The sequence below is a fragment of the Peromyscus maniculatus genome, chromosome 17, assembly GCF_049852395.1.
Source record: "Peromyscus maniculatus bairdii isolate BWxNUB_F1_BW_parent chromosome 17, HU_Pman_BW_mat_3.1, whole genome shotgun sequence".
NCBI classification, from domain to species: Eukaryota; Metazoa; Chordata; class Mammalia; order Rodentia; family Cricetidae; genus Peromyscus; species Peromyscus maniculatus.
The window spans coordinates 10,467,723-10,491,464 of record NC_134868.1 but is presented as its reverse complement, the minus strand read 5'-3'; the positions used below and the strand labels follow the sequence as shown (position 1 = coordinate 10,491,464).

At 37.8% G+C, this 23,742-nt stretch overlaps 1 protein-coding gene across 1 annotated transcript in view; it reads right to left on the bottom strand.

Moving 5' to 3' along the window:
• The window catches only part of Tll1 (tolloid like 1), a 185,705-nt gene that overhangs the window by 16,259 nt on the left and 145,704 nt on the right, over positions 1-23,742 (bottom strand). The window contains exons 13-18 of the mRNA XM_006987546.4: positions 19,237-19,432; positions 17,572-17,697; positions 13,828-13,988; positions 10,261-10,441; positions 4,625-4,750; positions 2,163-2,290 (exon numbers count right to left, since the gene is read on the bottom strand). Coding sequence (XP_006987608.1) covers positions 2,163-2,290; positions 4,625-4,750; positions 10,261-10,441; positions 13,828-13,988; positions 17,572-17,697; positions 19,237-19,432 — 918 coding nt within the window. The remainder of the gene's footprint in view (positions 1-2,162; positions 2,291-4,624; positions 4,751-10,260; positions 10,442-13,827; positions 13,989-17,571; positions 17,698-19,236; positions 19,433-23,742) is intronic.

Below are 23,742 nucleotides of genomic sequence, written 5' to 3'. Positions count from 1 at the left end.
AGAACACAGTGCAGTAGAACACACAGTGCAGTAGAACACACAGTGCAGTATAGTAGAACACACAGTGCAGTAGAACACACAGTGCAGTAGAACACACAGTGCAGTGCAGCAGAAAACACAGCACAGTAGAACACAGTGCAGTAGAACACAGTGCAGTAGAACACACAGTGCAGTAGAACACGCAGTGCAGTAGAACACGCAGTGCAGTAGAACACACAATGCAGTAGAACACACAGTGCAGTAGAACACACAGTGCAGTAGAACACGCAGTGCAGTAGAACACGCAGTGCAGTAGAACACGCAGTGCAGCAGAACACAGTGCAGCAGAAAACACAGCGCAGTAGAACACACAGTGCAGTAGAACACGCAGTGCAGTAGAACACGCAGTGCAGTAGAACACGCAGTGCAGTAGAACACGCAGTGCAGTAGAACACAGTGCAGTAGAACACACAGTGCAGTAGAACACGCAGTGCAGTAGAACACGCAGTGCAGCAGAACACACAGTGCAGTAGAACACAGTGCAGTAGAACACACAGTGCAGTAGAACACACAGTGCAGTAGAACACACAGTGCAGTAGAACACACAGTACAGTAGAACACAGTGCAGTAGAACACGCAGTGCAGTAGAACACGCAGTGCAGTAGAACACACAGTGCAGTAGAACACACAGTGCAGTAGAACACACAGTACAGTAGAACACAGTGCAGTAGAACACAGTGCAGTAGAACACACAGTGCAGTAGAACACGCAGTGCAGTAGAACACACAGTGCAGTAGAACACACAGTGCAGTAGAACACACAGTGCAGTAGAACACACAGTGCAGTAGAATACACAGTGCAGCAGAACACACAGTGCAGTGCAGTAGAACACAGTGCAGTAGAACACACAGTGCAGTAGAACACACAGTGCAGTAGAACACTCAGTACAGTGTCATGCTCAGCATCTGACAGTCCTTCAACAGAGAGGCTGAGGAATGATCATTCTGGAAGGTCTCCCATATATGTGGCAAGGGGGAAGAACTCCATGATAGGAATATGACATTGTTGTCTTCACCTCTGATTTCATTACAGTGCCACATTTATTTATAGATAAGACAAAATAGAAAGAGACTCACTGATGGGAAGAGTCTAAAGAGGTGAGTCTACAGTAAATATTTTAGCTGGATTGGCCCTGTGAAATATCTCGGATCAGTAGTCTCTTTCTTATCTACTTTTGCTCTTTAACATAGTACCTCCTAGATTGTGATCGAAGTCTTGTGAGCTACCTCTCTGTGCACTATGTAGGCAAATACATTGTGATATGCTTCATTTTTTAAATTTTCTTGGTGTTTTCAGAATCGATGCTGTATTAAATAAACCCTAACATGTACTATCATTAGGTAACTAGGCAAGACTTGACAAAAATGGGAGAGAAGAGTAACTTACAGTCATTATTTGAATTAGTCATACAGAGTAATATTTGGCACACTTATAAGGAAATTATAAAGATCGAAGAGTTCTATTGTCAAGAGTTATAGAATGTATAAATTAATATCCTACACACCACAAGGCAAAATTAATCTTATTTTCTAAATGTATGCTTTGTCTATGAAGCAAATAGAATTGATAACTCAGAATAATACATTATACTCTTTTTTTTGTTTTGTTTTGTTTTTTGTTTTGTTTTGTTTTTTGTTTTTTGAGACAGGGTTTCTCTGTGTAGCTTTGTGCCTTTCCTGAAACTCGCTTTGGAGACCAGGCTGGCCTCGAACTCACAGAGATCCGCTTGCCTCTGCCTCCCGAGTGCTGGGATTAAAGGCATGTGCCACCACTACCCGGCTACATTATACTCCTTTAGGTGGAAGATTAGCTTATTGTTTTCCAGATGAATTTCTGGTTTTTTGACTCCTTCATTTATTCTCCCATTTGTAAATATAATTGCCAGGAACATTAGGCTGCAAATCCTAAAGTTTATAGCAATTTTACTAACACCTTGTAAAGAGGCCTTGGGATATCATGGCTTTCATCTTGACCTGGGAAATCAAACATTTATTTTGTGTAAGTAGAAAGGAAAGCGTGGAAATTTGACTCCATCCAGTTAAAAAACATTCTTCCTCCTTCTCTGAAGGTTAGCCAGGAAAGACGCTGACAATCAGCTGAATGAAAGGAAGGGGGTCACTTACTAATTTGATGCGGTGGCCAGGAATGGCACTGATCTCCCAGGTGCACTCTTTCCTGCTTGGATACTTGTCTGGCCAGTTGGGGCTGGTGATGAGGCCACTCGGGCTGTGGATCTTCTGCTCACACTCAGCTGTGTCAATAACAATAGTGTCAGTTGGTATGGAGATCCAGTGCACGACTGGGCCAGAAAACAAGCAGCCTATTTGTCCCCTGCTCTGCTGAAAGATGTCCCTACATGCTAGCAAACATCACGCCAATCACTGTTACCATTTTCATCTGCTTTGGAAAATCTGTTGCTGAACATAATCAAGCAGTGTTTGCAGTCTGAATCATTGGAATTATATGTTTGCCACAAACCACGCAAGTGCCTAGAAGAAAAGCAACTTCTATTTTAAACTATTGGATCAGAAATTTCAGGCTTCAGTAAAGCAACATACGTTGAAAATCAACCATGTCAACACTGATCTCGGCAAAATATGTAGTATGTCACCACAAAGAAAACTCAATGGGCTGCGTAATTTTCCATTCTTTTTCTGCTACCAATAGAAACATCACTTATAGGTAATTAAGGTTATCAAAGCGTTCTATGACTCGTGTGTTTATATTTTCTCTCTCTTCTAGTTAAATATACACTTGAATGCCTACACTACCATTTTAACTAGAAAATAAGTTAACCCCATGTCATTTGGTGGAAGCAAACACTAAGGTGAAGAATAAGCAAATTGCTGCTAACACTGAAGTGAGCTCCTGAAGTCACTCCAGTAAGCGTCCCAGTAAATTATCATCATACATCATTATGCTTCTCACAGTTGGTGTCACTTTGGATCAGATCACTTGATATTGAGGAGATTCTTTCTTATACAGATAATACACTTGCTTCACTGCAGGACTCCCCTCGAGTCTGTCCCCACACTGAATGAAGATAATTCCTGTTGCTGTTGTGACAGTTTCCTCCCTAGTCACTTCTCCTAGTCACTCTATGTTCTCACAGGAAGATTTAACTTTTCAACAGAGGAATACAAAAAGAAGAGAATAAGCATTATGTAGCAAGAAGGTAGCTTAAAAACCTCAGTGGTAGAGCACATGCCTAGTATGCACGAGGCCCGTCACTGCAAAAAGATGAAATTTTGGACTGAGACCTGGCTTCTATTACCCATGTTTGGGTCTTCCCCCATGAAATATAGCATCTGCAGGATCTACAACCATCCACAGCAAAGGTGGATTTTCCCTGCTAAGCAGTGCAAGGCGCATACTGTACAACAAACATCAGAAAACTCAGCCGTTTCCTGTAGTTCATCCTGTACAGATGAACTACAATAGGGAGTATCTGGAAATCATTCCGTCTAATAGGAAGTTTTCTATAAAATAAGTTCCAGAAAGCTACTGTCAGGAACGGATTTGAGCAGGGGTTCCACACATAATCTGTAAAAGCTGTTTTCCCTTTCTTTGAATTACTTTACATGTCTATGAAATCACTGGGCCTTTTGTCCCAGTCTTTGATTTAACAGCATGCTCCACCAAGTTATAAACATCCCGTGCATAATGTAGAGAGCAAAAACCCTCGCTTGCATGTAATTCTGCACAATGCCATTATCTTAAAGGAAAAGAAGAAAAAAAATGTCCCTGATATGTAATTCTGTCTGAAAGGAAGGTCCATATGGATATTATGTATCATTCTAAAACATACACAGAAACCTCCTCGCAGGGCTGTGATTATGGTCCAATTTTTCCAATCTACACAGACTAATGATGACAGTTACAAAAGTTGTCTTAATAGTTTTCCTTTTAAGAAAAGCTGGCTTCCAATCTAAGTGGGCAGTTCCACACCAGAGCCCCTAAGAAGAAAGAACTACATAACTACCTCTTGTTCCCACCTAAGTCACAGTAGCCCAAATTAAAATCACTTAACTAAACCCTTGGAACAAAAAAAAAATCTAGTAAGTTATTGTCATCCTAGTATGCTTTTCCCCCTAAACTCTTGCTTAAAATTCCAAATGGCACAGAATCTACCATTTGAGTTTGATACTTCTGATATTTAGAGGATCATCACTCATGTCTCAAATGTATAACATATTCAGGGAGGGATATCACACCAAATGTAAACCATTTTGGAGGGGTTTATATGTGGACAGTGTAATGAAGTCTTTCTACAAAGACCTGGAACCATGCGGTGCAGTTTCGTCCAGCAGATGGTACCGCAGCGGCTTCCCTGTTATATAAAGTTAAGTCAAATGTCATTGTGCATGAAGTGCAAAACTTTAGCGTTGTTTAATGAGGTGCCCAATAGCATCCTGTGAATCTCTGAACACCACACACAGTTCCTTAGTTGTATTTTTTTTTTTTTAACTTTGGGTAGTCAGCATCAGTATCATCCACTGATGTGATTAACAACATGGAAGCTGGACTTTCCTCAACCCACGCGAGAGTTGTGGTATCGTCAAGAGGAGATTATGTCTTCCCATACCTTCCTTGCAGTCATGTCTGTTCTCGTGCAATACAAATCCATTCCGGCACTGACACACGTAGCTTCCCATCGTGTTGACACACTCGTGCTGGCAACCGCCATTATCCTTTGAGCACTCATCCTTGTCTAGCAGAGAAATAAAGCCCTGTTTAGTGAGTAGTTTTTAAATGAAAGGATGTCAAAATAGGTTCAGTTAGTTGTAGTGAACTCTGACAAAAGATAAAATGAGCTACACATTTCCTGGTTTCCAACATGAAATAAATACACATTTATGGTGCCGTAGTTTAACTTATTCCCTGCTTAGCTTGAAGACTTGAGTTATGGACTGTGTTTCTGAAAGTACTGCTGCAGGGTGTGGACTGAGGGTTGAGAGTATTGGTGTTAGGGCATTTGGCAATCTTCTGTGCTGGAGTAGAAACTTCTGGTAGGAGAAAGATGGCCTTTTCCAGCTGATCTTTAGCATCCATTACCAATTTTTCAGAAATTTTGAAATTGTGACTAGTCTGAATTAAGACAAGAGGTATAGGAAGGCAACATCACAACCATGACAGAAGCTAACCAAGTCTCCATGACAGACGTAGAGTCACTCCTAAAATTGCTCAGTAATACTGTGTGGTTGTTTGGGTTTTTTTTTTCATTAATTTTACAGATATAATTAATTACTTTTTGAGTATTTCATAATATTCGAAGATAGAAAAAGGCATCTTTTGTCCATTCTAAACATGGGACTAAATTGATGTGTTTACAAGAGAGTGTTCTGGTAGATCTGTTTATTATTAAGGCCTCCCTTAAATGGCCTTTTGGTGTGTGAGAAGTAAGACAAAGGGTAGAGGAGAAATGAATAGAAACTTTTAGAAACAGCCAACACATTCACTCCAGAGAATGAAGCCAAGCTGGATGAGCAGGGAGTCAACACTGTGAGAGCGGCAGCTATCACAGGGTGTGACTGAGCTGTCATTTCAAGCCCAGCGTATCCATGTAGATCCAACTGGAAGGTTAGTTCTGATGCATGTATAATGGCATATCACTCAGATATGTTCCTTCCACACATGAGAATAAGAAAGGTGCAGTGCACTGCTTCCTCAGGTCAGGCTGAATACAAAGTCTGCACTCACAGCTGCTATGTCCAGCAAGAGCTAGTTTTTCTCTGATTTCAATCTGATCAACATTTTCCCTGAAAAAGTGGCTGAGGGGAAATAGGTTCTTCAATGATCTGAGAGCACTTTTAAAATACTTCACTTAATATTCATACTTGCCTATTATATTTAGATCAGATCCACCCCATTCCCTTCCCTCTGATTTCTCCTATATCCCATCACCATTTTCATTCCCAACTTCCTATGCTCTCTCTCATTTTAAATGCCCACTGAATCCACTTAATACCACCAGTATGTTTATGAGTATATGGACATCCACTGGAGTACGGGCAGCCTACCTGAGGCTGCATCCTTGGGAAAATGACTTTCTTTCTCTAGCTGTCACCAGCTGCCAACCACTCCCCAGGGCAGGTAGGACTTTGGGGCCACCTCCCTCCACTATGCTGGGACTTTGGCTTGAGTTATACAAGTCGCGCACATTCTGTCACAGATGCTGTGAGCTCAGATGTACACCTGCCCTGTTGTGTGCGGAAAACAGATTTTCTATAGTTCTCCACTACCTCTGACTCTGATGTTTCCATTCCTTCTTCCTGGATGATCCCTGACTGTTGGAGTGGTTATAAGATGTCCCATAGAAATCAGGAAAGGAGTAAGGGTCTGTAGAAGATATGGTTATCCAAGGAATGGAAGTTAGGATGTAGGCCATATAAAGAGGAAGGGAATGGGGAATAATGGAGCAGAAAGTTTAAGTGGGGTGTGAGATGGGAAGGCAGGGTACAGGCGAGAGTATAAAGAGAGATCACTAACACTAAAGATCCTTGGAAAAAAACAGAAATGTACTACTGTAGAAGCTTTCTAAAATATGTACACGCACACACATGAAAGTTCAAATGAAATTACCCTACAATGAGAAACAATGGCTTTTCTTAGACATGCATAGATTTATCAGACAGAAAACCCATTAACTTACAATTTTTTCAGACTAATTTCTTATAATTACCCAGAATTGATACGTGAAAATGTGTTAATTTATCTATCACAGTAGTGGCAGTAACCAAGGATGTTAATTTCTCTGGTAAGTTTTCTTTCTAAAACATACCTTTTATTCTTCCCCTTAAATATAAAAGCACACATTTAAAAGCTACAACTAAAAAAAAACTAGAATATCTGTGATTATTTTATTAGGTATATCAGAACTAATAGTATGCATACACTATTTTACTGCACATATTAAAATTTGAATACATTTGTTTGTCTTTACTCCTGATGGATCCTTCCTTGTAAGAGAACTAAATTTTTAAATGGCTTTCTTTTCTGAATAATATAGAATAAATAATAAAATTTATTTTTACTAATAAATATTAAGTTCTATAGTAATTGTTATTGTAAAGCATATAAAATAACTGCATATATTATAATCTTGATTAGAATTTCACAATTAAATTAAAATTTACAACTTCTGCATTTCAATAAAAATTTCAAACTAAGCCTTGATTAAAAGAAACCTATCAATATGCACATTAGAATAGCATGCATATTTAATTTCCTGTAGTGAGATAATTCAAAATTAATTCAATTATACTTTTATCTTATATTAGTATTCTACTAATTAAAATCTACGTAAACTATAAAATCCTTTCGCTTTCAAAGAGGATAGTCCATGAAATAATGCTTTACAGATTTAGGAAAATTTTGAGTAACAGAAAAGCGTGTGATGGAGGAGTTTTTCTTCTGACAGTTTCTTTATATTTAATTCAGAGAAGTGTTCCTTGAGGACAATCGTACAACATCAGACTTTGTCACATCTCTACCATAACACAGTCACTTTAGGCACGTATAGATGGCAGCTGCCATGTTGGCATGCACAGTTGCATCGCTACAAGCACATAAGATGTGTAGGGTGATACCCAGATCGCCACGCATAGTCTATAATCTACAACTTTTTGGATCATGAACTCATTAAACAACTTTAGCATTAAAAGGATTCTAGAAGGTACATTTTCTGTCACTTATTTATACTTCCTACTGCCGAGCAGTTATCTCCATAATGCTACTGTGAGATCCTTCTTTCTAGTTTTGGGATAGTTCATGAAACTGTCCCAAGACTGGGAATTCTGAGACAGAGCGTTTTCAGTGATTTGATTGCTATGGTCAATTTTTTTTACAGTATTTGTGAAAATATTTCCAGTTCTACACCTTAGCAAATCTCTAAACTTAAAAAACCAAAAACAAAAACTTTTGATTTTGTAGAAAGTCTAGTATGTCTATGGTTTTCATACTTATTTTTTAATAAACTGAGTTATACTGAACCACTTAACACACCATTATATACTGTTGTATACACATCATGCTCAAAACACTATGAGAAATCTAGATTTCGTTTCAGTGCAAATACCCAGCTATCGAAAGGCACGAACTCCTGTAGTTTAGCATCTGAAAGATTGTCAGTCGGCCGTTCAGCCCCATAACTCCTCATCTGCTGCCATCCCTTGTTTGCGCCCTATGAGAACAGCTTATGTCTAATACGTCTTTACCTTCCTTCCTAGAGCAAACACACTACTTAGCTAACAAGAAGACCCAGGAATCTAGGTGCGAAGTAAATCTAATCATGCATACAAACCCAAAATGTTTTAAACCCACATCTGACATATTTCTAAGAGCTTTCAATGAACCCAAAAAAGAACATTGGTATTTTACTCTCTCTAACAATTATTGGGGACTTTACTAAGTGGCAATCTATCAAGGAAACAGAAAGCGTCCTTTTTCCCTCATGTCCTAAGGATGCTTACTGTAAAACATTACCAATGCCAATTGTCAAGGTCATGACTGACTCCTGTGGTTAAGCAAATGGCTAGTAGACCAAGATAAAGTAAGGAGTAGATGCACTGTGACATGGGTCAATGTAATTAACTCCTCAGATGTCTCTGTTCACAAATCCACACAATAGCAGAGTAGGGGCTGAAGTTGCCTTTTGATGTTAATTAGTCAGTACATTCAGCAACATCACTTCCATGTACTAATCTTGTCTAAACTTTTTTCAAAATTAACTAAAATTTATATATGCTGTTTTTCATCAGAGGAGTGACATCAATACTAATATCAGGATTGCTTCTGGAACATAATTGTATCAAGGAACTTGCTTCATAGCAAATTAACAATTATGGATGCTGCCAAGGGATGTGGCCACTTCACAAAACTCACATCTAAAGTAATGTAAAAGATTCTAGATGCTTTGAATAGTTTACAGAATTCATTCATTTCATAAATTCAACTTTTATAATAAATATTTAGACAGAACTAAGGTAGGCAGAGTTATCTCCACCTAACCTCTAGATCACTTAAAAACTTCAATGTATACAACATTTGCAAAATGGATAGGAATGAAATTGCCTTCCTTTTATTAGACTAGGACATTAAAATTATACTTTGAATAAAATAAGTCTTAAATGAATAATTGAAAATAATTTTTTAAAAGGTCTTTAAATTTGAGCAGAAGGATGGAAGGAGAACAAGGGAGCCAAGATCTCTTGCATTTTGAGTTCACTCTGACTTGAAACTCATGGAGTTTATGAACCATTAACTTCAATTGCCCTGAAAACCACAAGGGAAAGCTGGACATTGTCAATCTCATTCACTTTAAACAGAGAAAAGGTGGCACAAATAGACTTCAAATGAACTCAATCCAAATGGCACAATATTAAACCATAATTGGGATTCAGTTGTGTTAAACTGGTTGTTAGCTACACAGGCATAATAGATTCCTGTGGTAAGACTTATTACAGCCCATTTCTGAAGGTCAGAAGAAGAGTTTTATAAAAAGTGAGTCTGAAACTGAGAAAATAAGATTTACTCATGTTTATATATTTGCAAAAATTAGGGAGTATTTTTACATTTCTACTTTTTATGTGAAAATGCACTTTTAATTAATTTAAGGTCCACGAACAGTCACAAACCATTAAACGTTAGGTATTGTTATATCTATATAAAACATAATTTAAATTACATTTCTATATTTCTATTAAAAGCTATGTAAAATTATACATGATATAAATTATATATTTTTATAACTGCATTTTCCCATACTTGATACAATGATTTATGTATAAACAATTCAAAACATGACTTTGACTTCAGCCTAAAATATTAAAAAAATATAAAATGGGAAAAAATTTAGTGCTCAAATGAGCTCACATTCTCTGAGGCAATAAATATTATTTGGAAAATCTGCCAGTTTGGAGAAGTCATTATTACTATGCACATGTAGGGAATAGTCAGTATGTGAAAATGTTGTAGTCCTTGTACCAGAATTTGCTACAATATTTAAACTTCTATAAGAGCTATTATGTAGGGACAGCACTTCATCTGGGTCTGTATTATTAATATAATATACTAACACTGCATTAATCAAAATGTTAAACCTAGCCCAGGCATTGCACAACACCTCCCACTTACAGAAAGCAGTGAAGAAGTGATAGCAGTTAAATCAATGCACACTGAAAGAGAGAAACTCACGCACATACAGCATGTGCACACTTATACCTGAGAAAAAATGTGCCTTAAAGCCCTTCTTGGATACAGTGTTGTCTGATCTGAATTCAATCCTCATGTTGTTGAAGTGGGAAGTGATCACTTCCGGCACGTCAGCTCCACAGAATTTGCCGTGCAGTTTAGACTCAGAGGAAAGGCCGCTCCAGATCTCCACAAAGTCGTATTTGCAAACCTGGACAAACATGGTTGTCATGATCACCAATTAGAGAGAGCCAGATGATTGACATTTGTGTTAGAGACCCGCCATGGTTTTCATTCGGTAGCCCCATGGTAGTCCTACTGGGATTAACACATACACAACAAGTGGAGTAGGACTCAACTGTGAGCAGAAGGCACAAAAGTTGTAGAAGTTCACTGTTGAAAACTTCCTGGAGTGGCACGTGCCCGTGTCAATTTCCTTGTCTGATTCATAGCGTGTGTGTATCTTTTACAAAAATGCCAAAATACGAGGATAGTTAAGATGAGCATTTGTCCAAAGATGGTATCAATGAAAAGAAGATAAGCTATGGTTGTTGCCTTCATTTGACTTTTATTTTAAATTTCAGGATGAACTGTGACAGCTTTTGTCAAGTCTTATCTAACACCGATGACAAAAACATAAAATTCTGTGCCACATTTTTCCTGGAATGACCACTATCAATAGAAGTCATCCTTTCCATTTTGGTGAATAAAAAAAATAAATTAATTAAAAAAAAAAACCTATGTTCAGAGATTTTTAGAAAACATGTACAAAGGTATACTTACTACAGGTGTTTGTACTTGACCAACAGTCCCAAGTTGGGTTAAGAATCCTGAAACCATGATACTCTACCAAACAGCACTGATTGTAACTCCAAGGGATAGCTAGACAGTGTAGTAATAAAATCCTGTCTTTAAAGCTTATTAGAAGGCTCTTGTTTCTTCATTTCCTGCATGGTTAGGTACTGTAAGCTATTCTGTAGGACATCTACAGGACTGTAAACAAATGCTAAATCTCTTCAGTGGAATAAGCCATGGATTTGTTACAAAATGAAGTAAGATCATCTGATTTATTTACCTAGCATCAGGAAAATGCAAGAAGCCAACTGAATGCCAAGTATTCTTAAGCAATTTTATAGCCACTAGCAGATGTTTCCACAGTACACTTTTCCCAAGCTCTAACAGAGCATGTTCTGCAGAATGTATCTTGCGTGAACAACTTTCTTATATAAACGTATAATTAGCAAGGTTTAACAATGCATACGATTGAACCCTGAGGCATGATCTGTGCTTTGAAATATGTCAACTCGAATCACTAGGGTTTTTTGTGATATTAATTAGGTGCTAAATAAACAAAATGCTACTGGGAAGAATGAAGTAATTTTTTGCATACTTTTTTAGACTGTGATGTTTGTTGAAAGAGAACTCCATTCTAAAAGAATGTTTCAGATGCTGAAGTTTTTTGCAATTGACTTTCTTCAGGGACATCAGTACAGAGAATGAACTGATGAAGTTTTGACTAATTCTAATATTCTACAAGTCAATGTTTTGCTTGTGTCTTTTATTGCAAACAGATAAGTTATCAAGCTATGAAAATACACAATGCTGAGATGGTATTCCACACAGTAACACCATTTTAAGTCTAAGAATTCTGGCGTATGTTAACAAGTTTACAGCCAGATGTTCTGTGAATAGTGGCCATTGCAATGTGAATAAGGCTTCCTGGAACACAAATCTGCATTGTACAAAACCACCTCTGTTCCTTCCTCCTGCACACAAGCTTCTTTGCTTCTCACACCATAATAAGTCAATTCCAAATGCCTCCCCTGTCACAACTGATGGCTGCAGCAATAATCATGATAGTGGAGATGACTCAACACTCAGTCAATATCAACTCAAAGGCTGGGAGAGAAATCTCATTTCTGGAAAGTGTGGATCCATATAAAATGTATTATAAAATTAATGTTTTCATTTCAATATTACTCTGATTTGAGATAATTGTTAAAGAACATTATGGTGTCTGTAGATTAAATATGTTAAGAGGTTTAATTGATGCCTATCCCATCATTTTTCTTGGATATGACATTAGAAAATAATCTAAATAAATCTACTGATGTGTGTGTGTGTGTATGTGTGTATGATCTTCATATGTGTGTATCTATAGGTGTGTATGCACATGTATAGGTCAGATGTCAACTTCAGTTACCATTGCTCATGAGCTGTCCACTTCCTTTTCATGACCCAGTGTTTCATGGCACCTGAAGATCCTCCTGTCTTGGAGTCCCCAGTGTTGGGACTATAGCGTGTGCCACTGTGTCCTGCTTTCTGGGCAGGTGCTGGCTATGGAACCTAGATTCTCATGTTTGCATGACAGGGACTCCCCTAAATAAGCTCTCTCCTTTTAACTTCTCTCCTTGATTAACTTTTGTGACTCTATAATTCTCCCAAATGCCTACATTTACCTCCTGAAACCCACACTCCACATTTAATTCAAAGACTCTGAAGGATTTTTTTAATGCATAAAGATATCTTTACCTTTACAAGTTGGATACTAAGGAAAAGGATATTTAAAAGCAAAAAAAAAAAGAGGAATAGAGAGAAAAAGGAAAAAGGAATAAGAGCCAAAAATAATTACACCAGAGAAGTTGTGTATAAAACCTACAGAAAAACCCCAATAACAATGGCCTGGGGCACTCATACATTACATTTCTGATCCCAGGTTTTGCAAGTTTCAGTAGGCATACAGAAAAGGAAAGATAATTTTCATTAGTTAATTTTTCATTATACTCAGTTGAATTAAATCATGTTGAATTAAATACAAATGTAGAAATAAAAATTAGAAGAAATGAATAAAAAAAGGTTTTAATAGAAAAATGAGATATCACAGGAAACAGGTACTTCTAAACATATCTCTAAAAATAATCCACTGAAACCCCAAATCCAGCTGACATTTTCTAGCTGTCATTACTAAGCATTGATTTACAACTGAATTTGGTGTGTCTTTGGATTGCCCACAGACATTCCCAAAGAAGTGATTTCACGAGTTTCAATGAGGTCATATGTCAAAAAACTGAGGCTTCAGTTCAGTAAGCTATATTTCAAAAAGAAATAATAATGTCACCTAAGTTTATATTTCCTTAGACTAAAATTAATATTTTGGTATGTAAACCATGAGCACAGTTCACAATGAAAAACTACATACATTTGAAAATATATCAATTTCCAAAATAGAATATACTGAATTCTCATAAGTGGACACTTTCGCTCTGAATCAATTATTGTTTGGTTTTCATTTATTATTTTTCTAGAAATATCTATGTTATACAGAAGCATATTCTAAATACTCTATAGTTATTTAATTAATTGTGAGAATATTGGATATTAAGTTAACTGAAAAATCCCTCAGGTAACTTTCGATCTCCATACAAATATAAATCTCACCCTCCAGCAGAATCGTAAGAACTTGCTGGAAAAAGCAATGGGGAAAAGAGGAGGACATTTACATGAATGAATCACATTCTCTTCCTCCTTTTGAGTTGGTCAGATTGACTTGGGCATTCTCAAAACATGATAAAGATGGTGTAGACCTTGCTCACTTACTTCATTGCCTTCCAATTCAAAAAACTCAAACTTCACAGAGATTCTGTACTGACTTGGCGCGATCACTTGCCACACACAGTTTTTGTTGGGAGGGTACTCTTTAGGCCAGCCGGGAGTGGTGATGGTGCCATTGAGCTTTGTAAGAAGTCCTCCGCAAGCAGCTAGAAGGGTAAAGGAAACAGCTCTCCTTAATGAAGGTGCCCCTTCTCAGCACCTCCCCTTCAACACCCACCATATCAGCTAAACGTGAATCAGCTTCTAGCTGTCAACTCGAGAAGCTGTACTCTCAGTCTTTAGGTTTTAGCAAAAGAATTTTATCATCAAATCCCATTCATAAGCTGTTAACCAGAGGTTTGGGAATGAAGAAAATTATGGCTGAAGTACATTTTAAATCACTTCAAAGTTTGAGTGAATAATATGAAATCAGGTACAAGGTTTCTTCTCGTCTAAGCAAATGTAAAATATCTTACAGTATCTTGATGACTGAAAAGTTAAAATAAAATTATATTTATGAAATTAATAAGATTGTTGGAACTAAGGAAAACATATAGAAATAGATGATAGATAACTGATGGGTTGATGATGGCTAAGTAGACAGAAATAGATGATTGAGATACACACACATGCATACATACATATATAGAAACACAGATGATTTTAAATAGATGTTGATGACAGATGATAGATAAATAGATACTTAGATATGTAGATAGATAGAGATGATAGATATATAGAGGGAGAGAGATGATGATGATAGATTTATAGAGAGATAGATAGATAGATGATAGAGAGATAACATAAAACATTCTGATAAAATAAGACCAAACCCACGTTTTAAAATTCCCAAACTTTTTCCCAAGGCAAGCAAGACCATTTAGCCCACACTAGCAAGAAAGCTAAAAAAAAAAAAAAAAACAGAGAGAACATATTATTCCAAAGCATTTCAACAAGCACACGCTGCACACAGCTCATAACTGATTCCTGGGATGTTCAACAGTGGCCTGAGATGACTGTTTTGTTTACATGCTTGGATAAACATAGGTATTGTGTATTTACTACTGATTAGTAAATATTCAAAGTGACTGGTTCATTCATTTTTACTGGGTTTTTGATAAATGACTATGAAGGAAAAGGTTTATTTCTAGGAGTCACGTGTAAGGAATAGTCATGTCAATCTTGGGCATGCAGCTGAGTGGTACAGGACCTGCCTATAACATGCCAGGCTTTGGCTTGAAGCTGCAGACAGCAATAAGAATCCTTAAAAAGAGTCATTTCCCTTCAGGATTGGTATCCAATGTGCTCTTTTAAAATACTTCACCTTCTTCTTAACTATGCCATTTTCATTTCTGTATCTAGTAAAAAGAGGAGGCTGGTAGTTAAATGTAGAAGTAACCGTCTTATTCAATAAGAAACACAGAACCAATTCAAAGAAGAAAGCCAAGAGGTCAGAGCAATAGCTAAGAGCTAAAACCCTTACCCTTCCTCTTGCGGTGCTCCTACCTCTCCGAAAAAGAGCTACTTCCTGTGTGTTTGTCTTTATAAAGACTTTCTGTTCTGCCTTCTCATTGGTTATAAACCCAACCACATGCCTGCCTCGTCACTGCCTGTCTGTACAGACCTCCAGGTCTTCTATGGTTGGTATTGAGATTAAAGGCATGTGTCTCCATGCTTGCTGTATCCTTGAACACACAGAGATCCGCTTAGCTCTGGCTCCCAAGGGATTAAAGGCGTGCACCACCACCGCCCAGCTTTTGCTATGGCTCTAATAGCTCTGACCCCCGGGCAACTTTATTTATTAACATACAAATCACATTTTAGTACAAATAAAATATCACCATATTTAAATATGTAGGATGGAGACTTAAAAGCCGAGTATGAATTCAAACTGTTAAAGAAATAAGGAGGCAGTGTCATTTTAAAAAAAAAATAAGCCAACAGGGGGCACAGCATCAAACATAAAGCAAATACTTTTACCACTTATATATAATCATAGCAGATAACAAAAGGCTCACTTTCAGAAGACTTACATTTTGGTAGGGAAACTCTGAATTATATGACTATAAATTCTATAAATTGTAAATTCTGTGAAGAAACAATGGGGTCTAGAGAGATAAATTGACGGGAGGGAAGATTAACCAATACACTCTGCCTTTCCACTGAGGGATGAGGCCTGTGTGAAATGGAAGAAGGAGGCTTGGGAGATGGCTCAGAGCTTAAGGGAACTTGTCGCTCTTGCAGAGGACCTAGATGGAGTTTCCAGCACCTAGATGGCGGCTCACAATCATCTGCAACTCCAGCTTGAGGATCCAACATCCTCATCCATCTTCTAAGGGCACCAGGTATGCATGTGATGCACACACATACATGGAGACAAAATAGGTACGTACACACAATAAAATAAATATTTTTAAAAAAAATGTAATGAAGGAAGAAGAATTAAAAAGAAGCAGCTTTAAATAGTTAAGAACGGGACTATAGCTCCTGGTAACAAAATATTGTACGTAAACCCTCGTAAGATTTCAGTGAAGAAATGTTGGTAACCGTGACTAAGATGCCATTGTATAATAAATTTTAACTCATAAAATATATATTTAGCTTTATGCTAAATGCTTATGTCTGTGTCAGATGATGAAGATGTAAAGAAGGTCAAATTTGGGCTGGTTAGTCTAAGAAGTGAACAAGTATAATCTATGCATGCAACATTCAAGAAAATGATAAAATCTATAGATATAGGAATGTGTAGCTGATACATTCATGTACAAAGAATGGGAGTGAGGTGTGTACAGACACAGGGAGGGCTGAAGAGACACCTGAAGGGAGGAGGAGGGGCTGGGTGGAACGATGCATACAGAGCCAGACGTAGGTGAAAGCAGAAACACGTGCAGGTCCCTGTAGCTAGAGTTTTCCTGCCTTGCCCACAGTCAGGACAAATCTGTCACCCGCCAGTCCCACAGCCGCTCAGACCCAACCAAGCAAACACAGAGACTTATATTGCTTACAAACTGTATGGCCGTGGCAGGCCTCCTGTTAACTGTTCCTATATCTCAAAGTAACGCATTCCTACAAATCTATACCTTGCCACGCGGCTCGTGGCTCACCAGCATCTTCACATGCTGCTTGTCCTGGCGGGTGGCTGGCACCGTTGTCCTGGCAGTGGCTGGCCGCGGGTGGCTGGCCGCGGCTCCTTCTGCCTTCCTGCTCTTTTATCTCTCCTCTCTGTTAGTCCCGCCCATACCTCCTGCCTGGCCATGACCAATCAGGTTTTATTTATTGACCAATCAGAGCAACTTGACATACAGACCATCCCCCAATACAACCATGTGCAGACCATCTCAGACACCTGCACTCAGACCCATGGTCCTAATCATCCTCTATGCAAACCTGCTGGGTAACGCCACAAGGAACCCAAGAAGGGCTCCCACAGGACATACATTAACATCTCACAGCAGGTCCCATAACCAGAGGTGGGGAGGATAGATGACAGTAACAAGGGAACAGGTGAGCTTTCATGTCAGCTGTGGTCACTGCAGGAGAAAATAAAGAGAGAGAGAGGAGAGAGAGAGAGAGAGAGAGAGAGAGAGAGAGAGAGAGAGAGAGAGAGAGAGAGCAGGAGTGGGGGAGACAGGGAGACAGAGATAGACACAGAGAGACAGAGGCAGAAAGACAGAGAAGGAAAGAGACAGACAGAGGCAGACAGATGGACAGACAGGAAGAGAGGGAGACAGACAGAGAGCGAGGTCCCACCTTCACAGCTTCTTCTGTCTGGCCCCAGTTCATAGCCAGGCTCACAGGCACACTGGTAGCTGCCCAGTGTGTTAAGGCACCTCTGCTCACAGCCCCCTCGGTCAGGTTTGGCACATTCATCTTCTTCTATAAAGTGAAGAGAAATAAAGAACAATTAGAGTGTTTAATCTTTGTTATTGAGAATGTAAAACCTTTTAAAATGTGTTTAATGGCTCTGAACAAAATAGACAACTCATTCCTCAACAAAGGGTTTCTAATGAAACCTAATGTGCGACCTGTAGGAATGCATGGTGTGGCAACCAAAATCATAGAACAAGAGAGGGACTAGAAACCTACCTGCTTCAAGGAGAACTGGAGGTCACCTTGTCTCACACACAGTGTGTGTTATTTCTGAACTTAAGGGAAAATGGGGATTACTAAATCCCAGAGACATTTTGGAATTAAGTTGAAAAAGCACAGCATCCCTTGCTGATTTCACAGTATAATTTGTTAAATATATCTCTTAGAAGCTGGAGACACACAGAGCTGAGTGGCAGAAAATATAGGGTTTTTATGTGAGAAACCCTGGGCTTAATTACCAGCACTCATACATATACTGCACACTACACACACACATACCACATGCACACTACACACACATACCACATGCACACTACACACACACATACCACATGCACACTACACACACACATACCACATGCACACAAACATACACCACACAAAATCCTTAAACAAATACCATCAAGAAGTAGATTGAAGTAATTATAAATTTAAAAAATAATGAAATTTAGTAGATGACTAGATCTTTTAATGCTTTGGTGTTTTTATAGAGATAATTGGACTATGAACATGTATTTACAGAAATATATGCACTGTTTATTGTATAATGTGTATAATATGCATCAATTATATATAATGAATAAATGTTAGTATATAATAAACTCCAGTCCAATTTTTCTCAGACTCATATAATATACATTATTTTTAAATGTACACAGACAAAAGACAAGGTACACCATAATTTTATCCTTCAAAAAATAAACCAGTGTGGGTTACACAAATACAAGCACCTCATGGAGACATGTATCAGCAAAATATTAAGCACTTGGACAACTAAATGCATGATCAAAGAAATAATAGGTTTCTACCACTGTGACAATTTGACAAAGCCAGAAAAATTCAGCATGTTAATATACATTTTAAAGAATTTATATAGCTAAAGTGACAACTTTCTCTGCCTTTCAATTGACATAGTCAATTTCTGAGCAACTCTTGCTGAAAATGAACTATGCTATTTAGATAATGGAAACACTTAGGTAACTATTGGTGAATTTTGGTATATGTAAATTAGCCAATTTATTTTATAAAAGCCCATGCAGAAAAAAAAAACCTGTTCATTCTTTCTACTAGAAATTTCATTCAAACATAATACACTTCAAACAAGTGCCTTTAAATATCTTACATGTAAATTTGATGCCACTTTTTGCACTAAAATAGCTTTCATTTTTCCGAGTAATGAGCACTAGCTATAGAACATAAGAACACACTTAATTTTCAATGGACTCCAATTCAACCTGTCGAGACTCGAAGCTTAATCTACCCCTGAACACCAACAACAACGACGACAACAAAAACCCCTCGAATTTGTAAGCTGTTGCAAAATACCTTTAAAAAAGTTAGCAGCAAACCCTGCCTTGTTCACGGTCCCATCAGAAACAAACTTCATCCACAGGGTGTTGGAAGTGGATCTTATGTCTTCAGGCTTGTCATAACCACAGAACCGTCCTATCAAAGGGCTGCTTTCACTGGTTCCATCTCGAACTTCTAGGTGGTCATAGGCACAGCTGTCATGTCTTTCAATCTACCATGGGGAGATTGTAAAAAATAATCCACTCATCAATAGACGTTAGTAAGACAAGCGGGGTGGGAGGGTTGTTGTGTATCCTTAGTGGCACAGCACTGACTGGGTAATATGAAAAATGACACAAAGGGAGACCTGTGTACCCAATGACAGCAGCAGCTCTGCACACAGAGGAACTCAACCATTGTTTAAAAATCTATGGAGTAGGGCATCCACATAAGCCAGAGTTACCGGAGGGAAATGCATTGATTGGTTGATGGATTGGGGATCAGTAGAGTCACACTGTACAGCCCAGGTTATCATGGAATTTTTTATGTATTCCAATCTGGCTTCAAATTCAGCATCCTCACTGCTTCATATTAAAAGTCATGCAGATGAAAATTTAGCAAGGTTAAATACAAAGAATTTTAACGTTAGAATTTTAATGTTAGGTTGGCCACTGTTTTCAAAATCATAGTACTAACCAGGATGAAACCAAGAGAGACAATTCAAATTCAAATTCAAAAATAATTGTTTCTGTGCTTAAGAAATGATAATTGATTTTTTTTACCCTGTTGATAACACTTACAATGGTTTTTTAACTGGATATAATAAATTGCTTAATTTTTTTTAATTTGTAGAAAATTCACTGTTTATTTAGTTACCATTGGAGTTTAAATACCTATATGTACAAAAGTATATTTCCCGAGAAAATGCATAAAATCAATAATTTTATGATATTTTTGTTAGTACCTACTACAGATTTGACATTATTTATATATTAGATAAAAGCTATCTGGTACTGACAAATAATCTGGAGATGTATCATCATAAATGTTTGCAGTTGAGCCGCTTAGCAAATGGAGTGTTCCTCATGTATATAAATCTACAATATTCAGAAATGCTTCATCCCTTCCCAACACCAATCTCAGAGACATTATCAGTGAATGGAATGCTGGTGTTTACATACTTTCCCAGGTTAAATCTGAGTGTAAAGCCCGTACAATGAATCTCCTCCACTGATGCTAATCACAACAGTACTTTATGGACTTGGGGTAACAACATTAATCACAGGTGGAAATGCAAGTTATTCCATCGACATCATGTGCTCAAGATTTTCCAGCTATATTAGATCACTTTACTGACTGATATTTTGGGGGAGGGTATAAATATGACTAAAGTTAAAAATTGAATTAAGAAGATGGAGAGATGGCTCAGTGGTTAAAAGCACTTGATACTCCGGCAAAGAACCCTGATTTGGCTACCAGCACCCACACAGCAGCTCATAACTGTCTATAACTCCAATTCCAGGGCACCCAACTCCCTCTTCTAACTTCCATAGGTTCCTAAAATTTTGTGTGTGGTACACACATACACTCACAGGCTCACTACATACATGTAATTTTAAAAGAATAAACATTTGAATCAAATTCATGGATGTTAAACTAATAACCATAAGTTCCATGAAAGAGAGAAGAAAGCCAATGTGACATATAAAAGCGAGAAGAGAGAGAGAGAGAGAGAGAGAGAGAGAGAGAGAGAGAGAGAGAGAGAGAGAGAGAAGAAAAATGGCAGTTTCTTCTAGAGTTAAAGCCTAGACGATTCGAGAACTGGGCACTACTAGATGCAATGTCGTGCACAATTGCCATAAAATGAATATGTTTTGATAATAGAATTGTTCATTGATTACAGACTTTGAGGTAACCAGAGCATAAACTCTCCATGAATCTGGCAAGTTCATTACAATATAAACAGATCTAATATCCATAGAGACCACATTGAAAGTAAAAGTAAATGTTGAACATGTTTTCAAGAGCTGATATTTGACTGGCCCTCGAAGAAGAACACACAAAGAAGGGATAACAAGTTCAGAGTCTCAGAGGGGCTCCGTGCTTCATGTCCTGACTTAGAAAACTCCTACTTTCAACAGCTGCTTAGAGGAGAACCCAGAAAAAGGTGAGTGGTGTCTACTTAGTGAGAACTCAAATAAAGTAAATTGTACCATAGGTGTCAGGACTCACCACTCTTTCCAAAGTTTCCAGGTGACTGCTTATAGCAGGACTCAGAGAAAGGCCAGACCCTGACTCAAAGACTATCCAGCCACACAACACACAATGCCTTGCTGCATTGTATACATGTTCATACACACACACACACACACACACACACACACACACACACACGTGTATGTGTGTGTGTGTATGTTTACATTTGCATGTCCATGTTCAGAGCTAAATCATTAAATGATTGACAATAGCCAAAACATGTAAATAACATCCACCAATTGATATATGAACAGATGTGTAAATAGAATGAAACATTATTTGCTGTTGAAAGGAAAATAAATTTTGATATGCACTATATTATGGATGAAATTTGAAGATTCTGGGGTAAGTGAAATAACCTAAAGGTAATTCTGAATTATTCTACTTACATGAGACACTAGACTACTCAGTTCATAGACACTGGGAAAATGGGTGTTATTAGGGGAACGAGGTAAAAGGAAATGGTAGTTGTCATTTACTGGCTGCACTATTTTACACTGCAAGATCAAATGTGGTATAGAAATTGGCTTCAAGGCCGGGTGGTGGTGGCGCACGCCTTTAATCCCAGCACTCGGGAGGCAGAGCCAGGCGAATCTTTGTGATTTCGAGGGCAACCTGGGCCATAGAGTGAGTTCCAAGAAAGGCGCAAAGCTACACAGAGAAATCCTGTCTCGAAAAACCAAGAACAAAACAAAAAGAAAGAAAGAAAGAAAGAAAGAAAGAAAGAAAGAAAGAAAGAAAGAAAGAAAGAAAGAAAGAAAGAAAGAGAAATTGGCTTCAAAACACAATGAAGAATTCTCTTTTTTATTTTTTATTTTTGAGATTAAAATTTAGGTACAGGATTTGTTCCTTCCCTTTCCCCCTCCAAATCCTTTCATATACCCTTCCCAGCTCTCCTTCAAATTCATGGCCCCCTTTGCTCTGATTGTTATTGTATGCATATATGTATGTACATATGTACCTCCAAATACAACATGTTTAATCTGTATAATTTTGTCTAAATGTTTTTAGGGCTGAATAGTTCATCTAAAATGATTATGGGGATGAATGTTGTATTATATATATGTATTATATATACTTTATTATAGTAAAACAATCTCATAAATGTCATAAGTAAATCAAGGTCTAAAGTATTAGTTCAATGTAATACAAGTAACACAATCACATGTTAGTATTTCAATCGCAAATAATATAGTATTATAGATAATAATGCACGTGGCAAAACATTAAAAGCATTTTTGCTTTGGAAAAAAATGGTAAACTACAATTTATAATTAGCCAGTTTATATTCTCAGTGGAACACCCCAAAACAGTAAGTAAATGACCAGCAGAAAAAACATAATCTAATTAACATCTTCCTATTCTGGATTACTAGTACATTCACAAAGCATACTTACTTATTGTATGTAACTTATTTTTAGTAAGTTAAACATGAAAAATGCTTAAAGAGACAAAATGATTACTTTCTGCCAGGCACAAGAGCAAGGCAAAAACTCACACGTGTGGCTAAGAATGCTGAAGGGTATCGCAAGGACGGTTAAGGCTGTTACACATCTCTGGCTTACATAAGGGCAGTATCAGCCCACGGGGTGCGCAGCCATGCTGACAAGTCCCTCAAACTTTATCCCACTTGAATTAATGCATGTGGGGATTTCAATCTAAACAAGACTAAGCTCGGAGTTTATTTTACTTCTTTCTGTTTTGTTGGCATTTCTTTGAAGCTGTTCCTGTAAACATTTCCAGTCTCCCAATTTTTTCTGTGCTGTAGAACTACATGCCAAAAGTCCTCAAATAAAATAGTACTAGAAGATCTTTTCCCGATAGTGCTGCCGATGAAAGGAGTTTCAGTGGTACAAATGAATCCCATATCGCATACAAACTTACTTTATTATGTTGGTGTTAAGAGGCAATATATTCGGTAGCAGAAGAGAAAACTCCCAGTGTTGGTCTGTTCAGGACACAATTTAAAAAAAAAAAGGCCATAGACCACAGACTGAATGGCTTTTAGGCATTAAAATTGTTTCCTCTCATGTCTGGAAGCTGACAAGCTCATAGTTAAGGTACTGACAGATGCCTCAACTGTGATGTGTTTCTTAGAGGATGTGTACTCTCTGTGTCCTCTTCCTATACCTTTTTCACATGGGCCCTAAGCCCATTCGTGAGACTCCACCTAATCACTCCTAATTAACCCAGATCTTAATATCAGCGTGGAGGGGGTCTCAAGCTATGAATTTTGAGAGTGCAAACTTACAGAAAGTCTCACTCTCAAAATGATGTGTCTAGTGT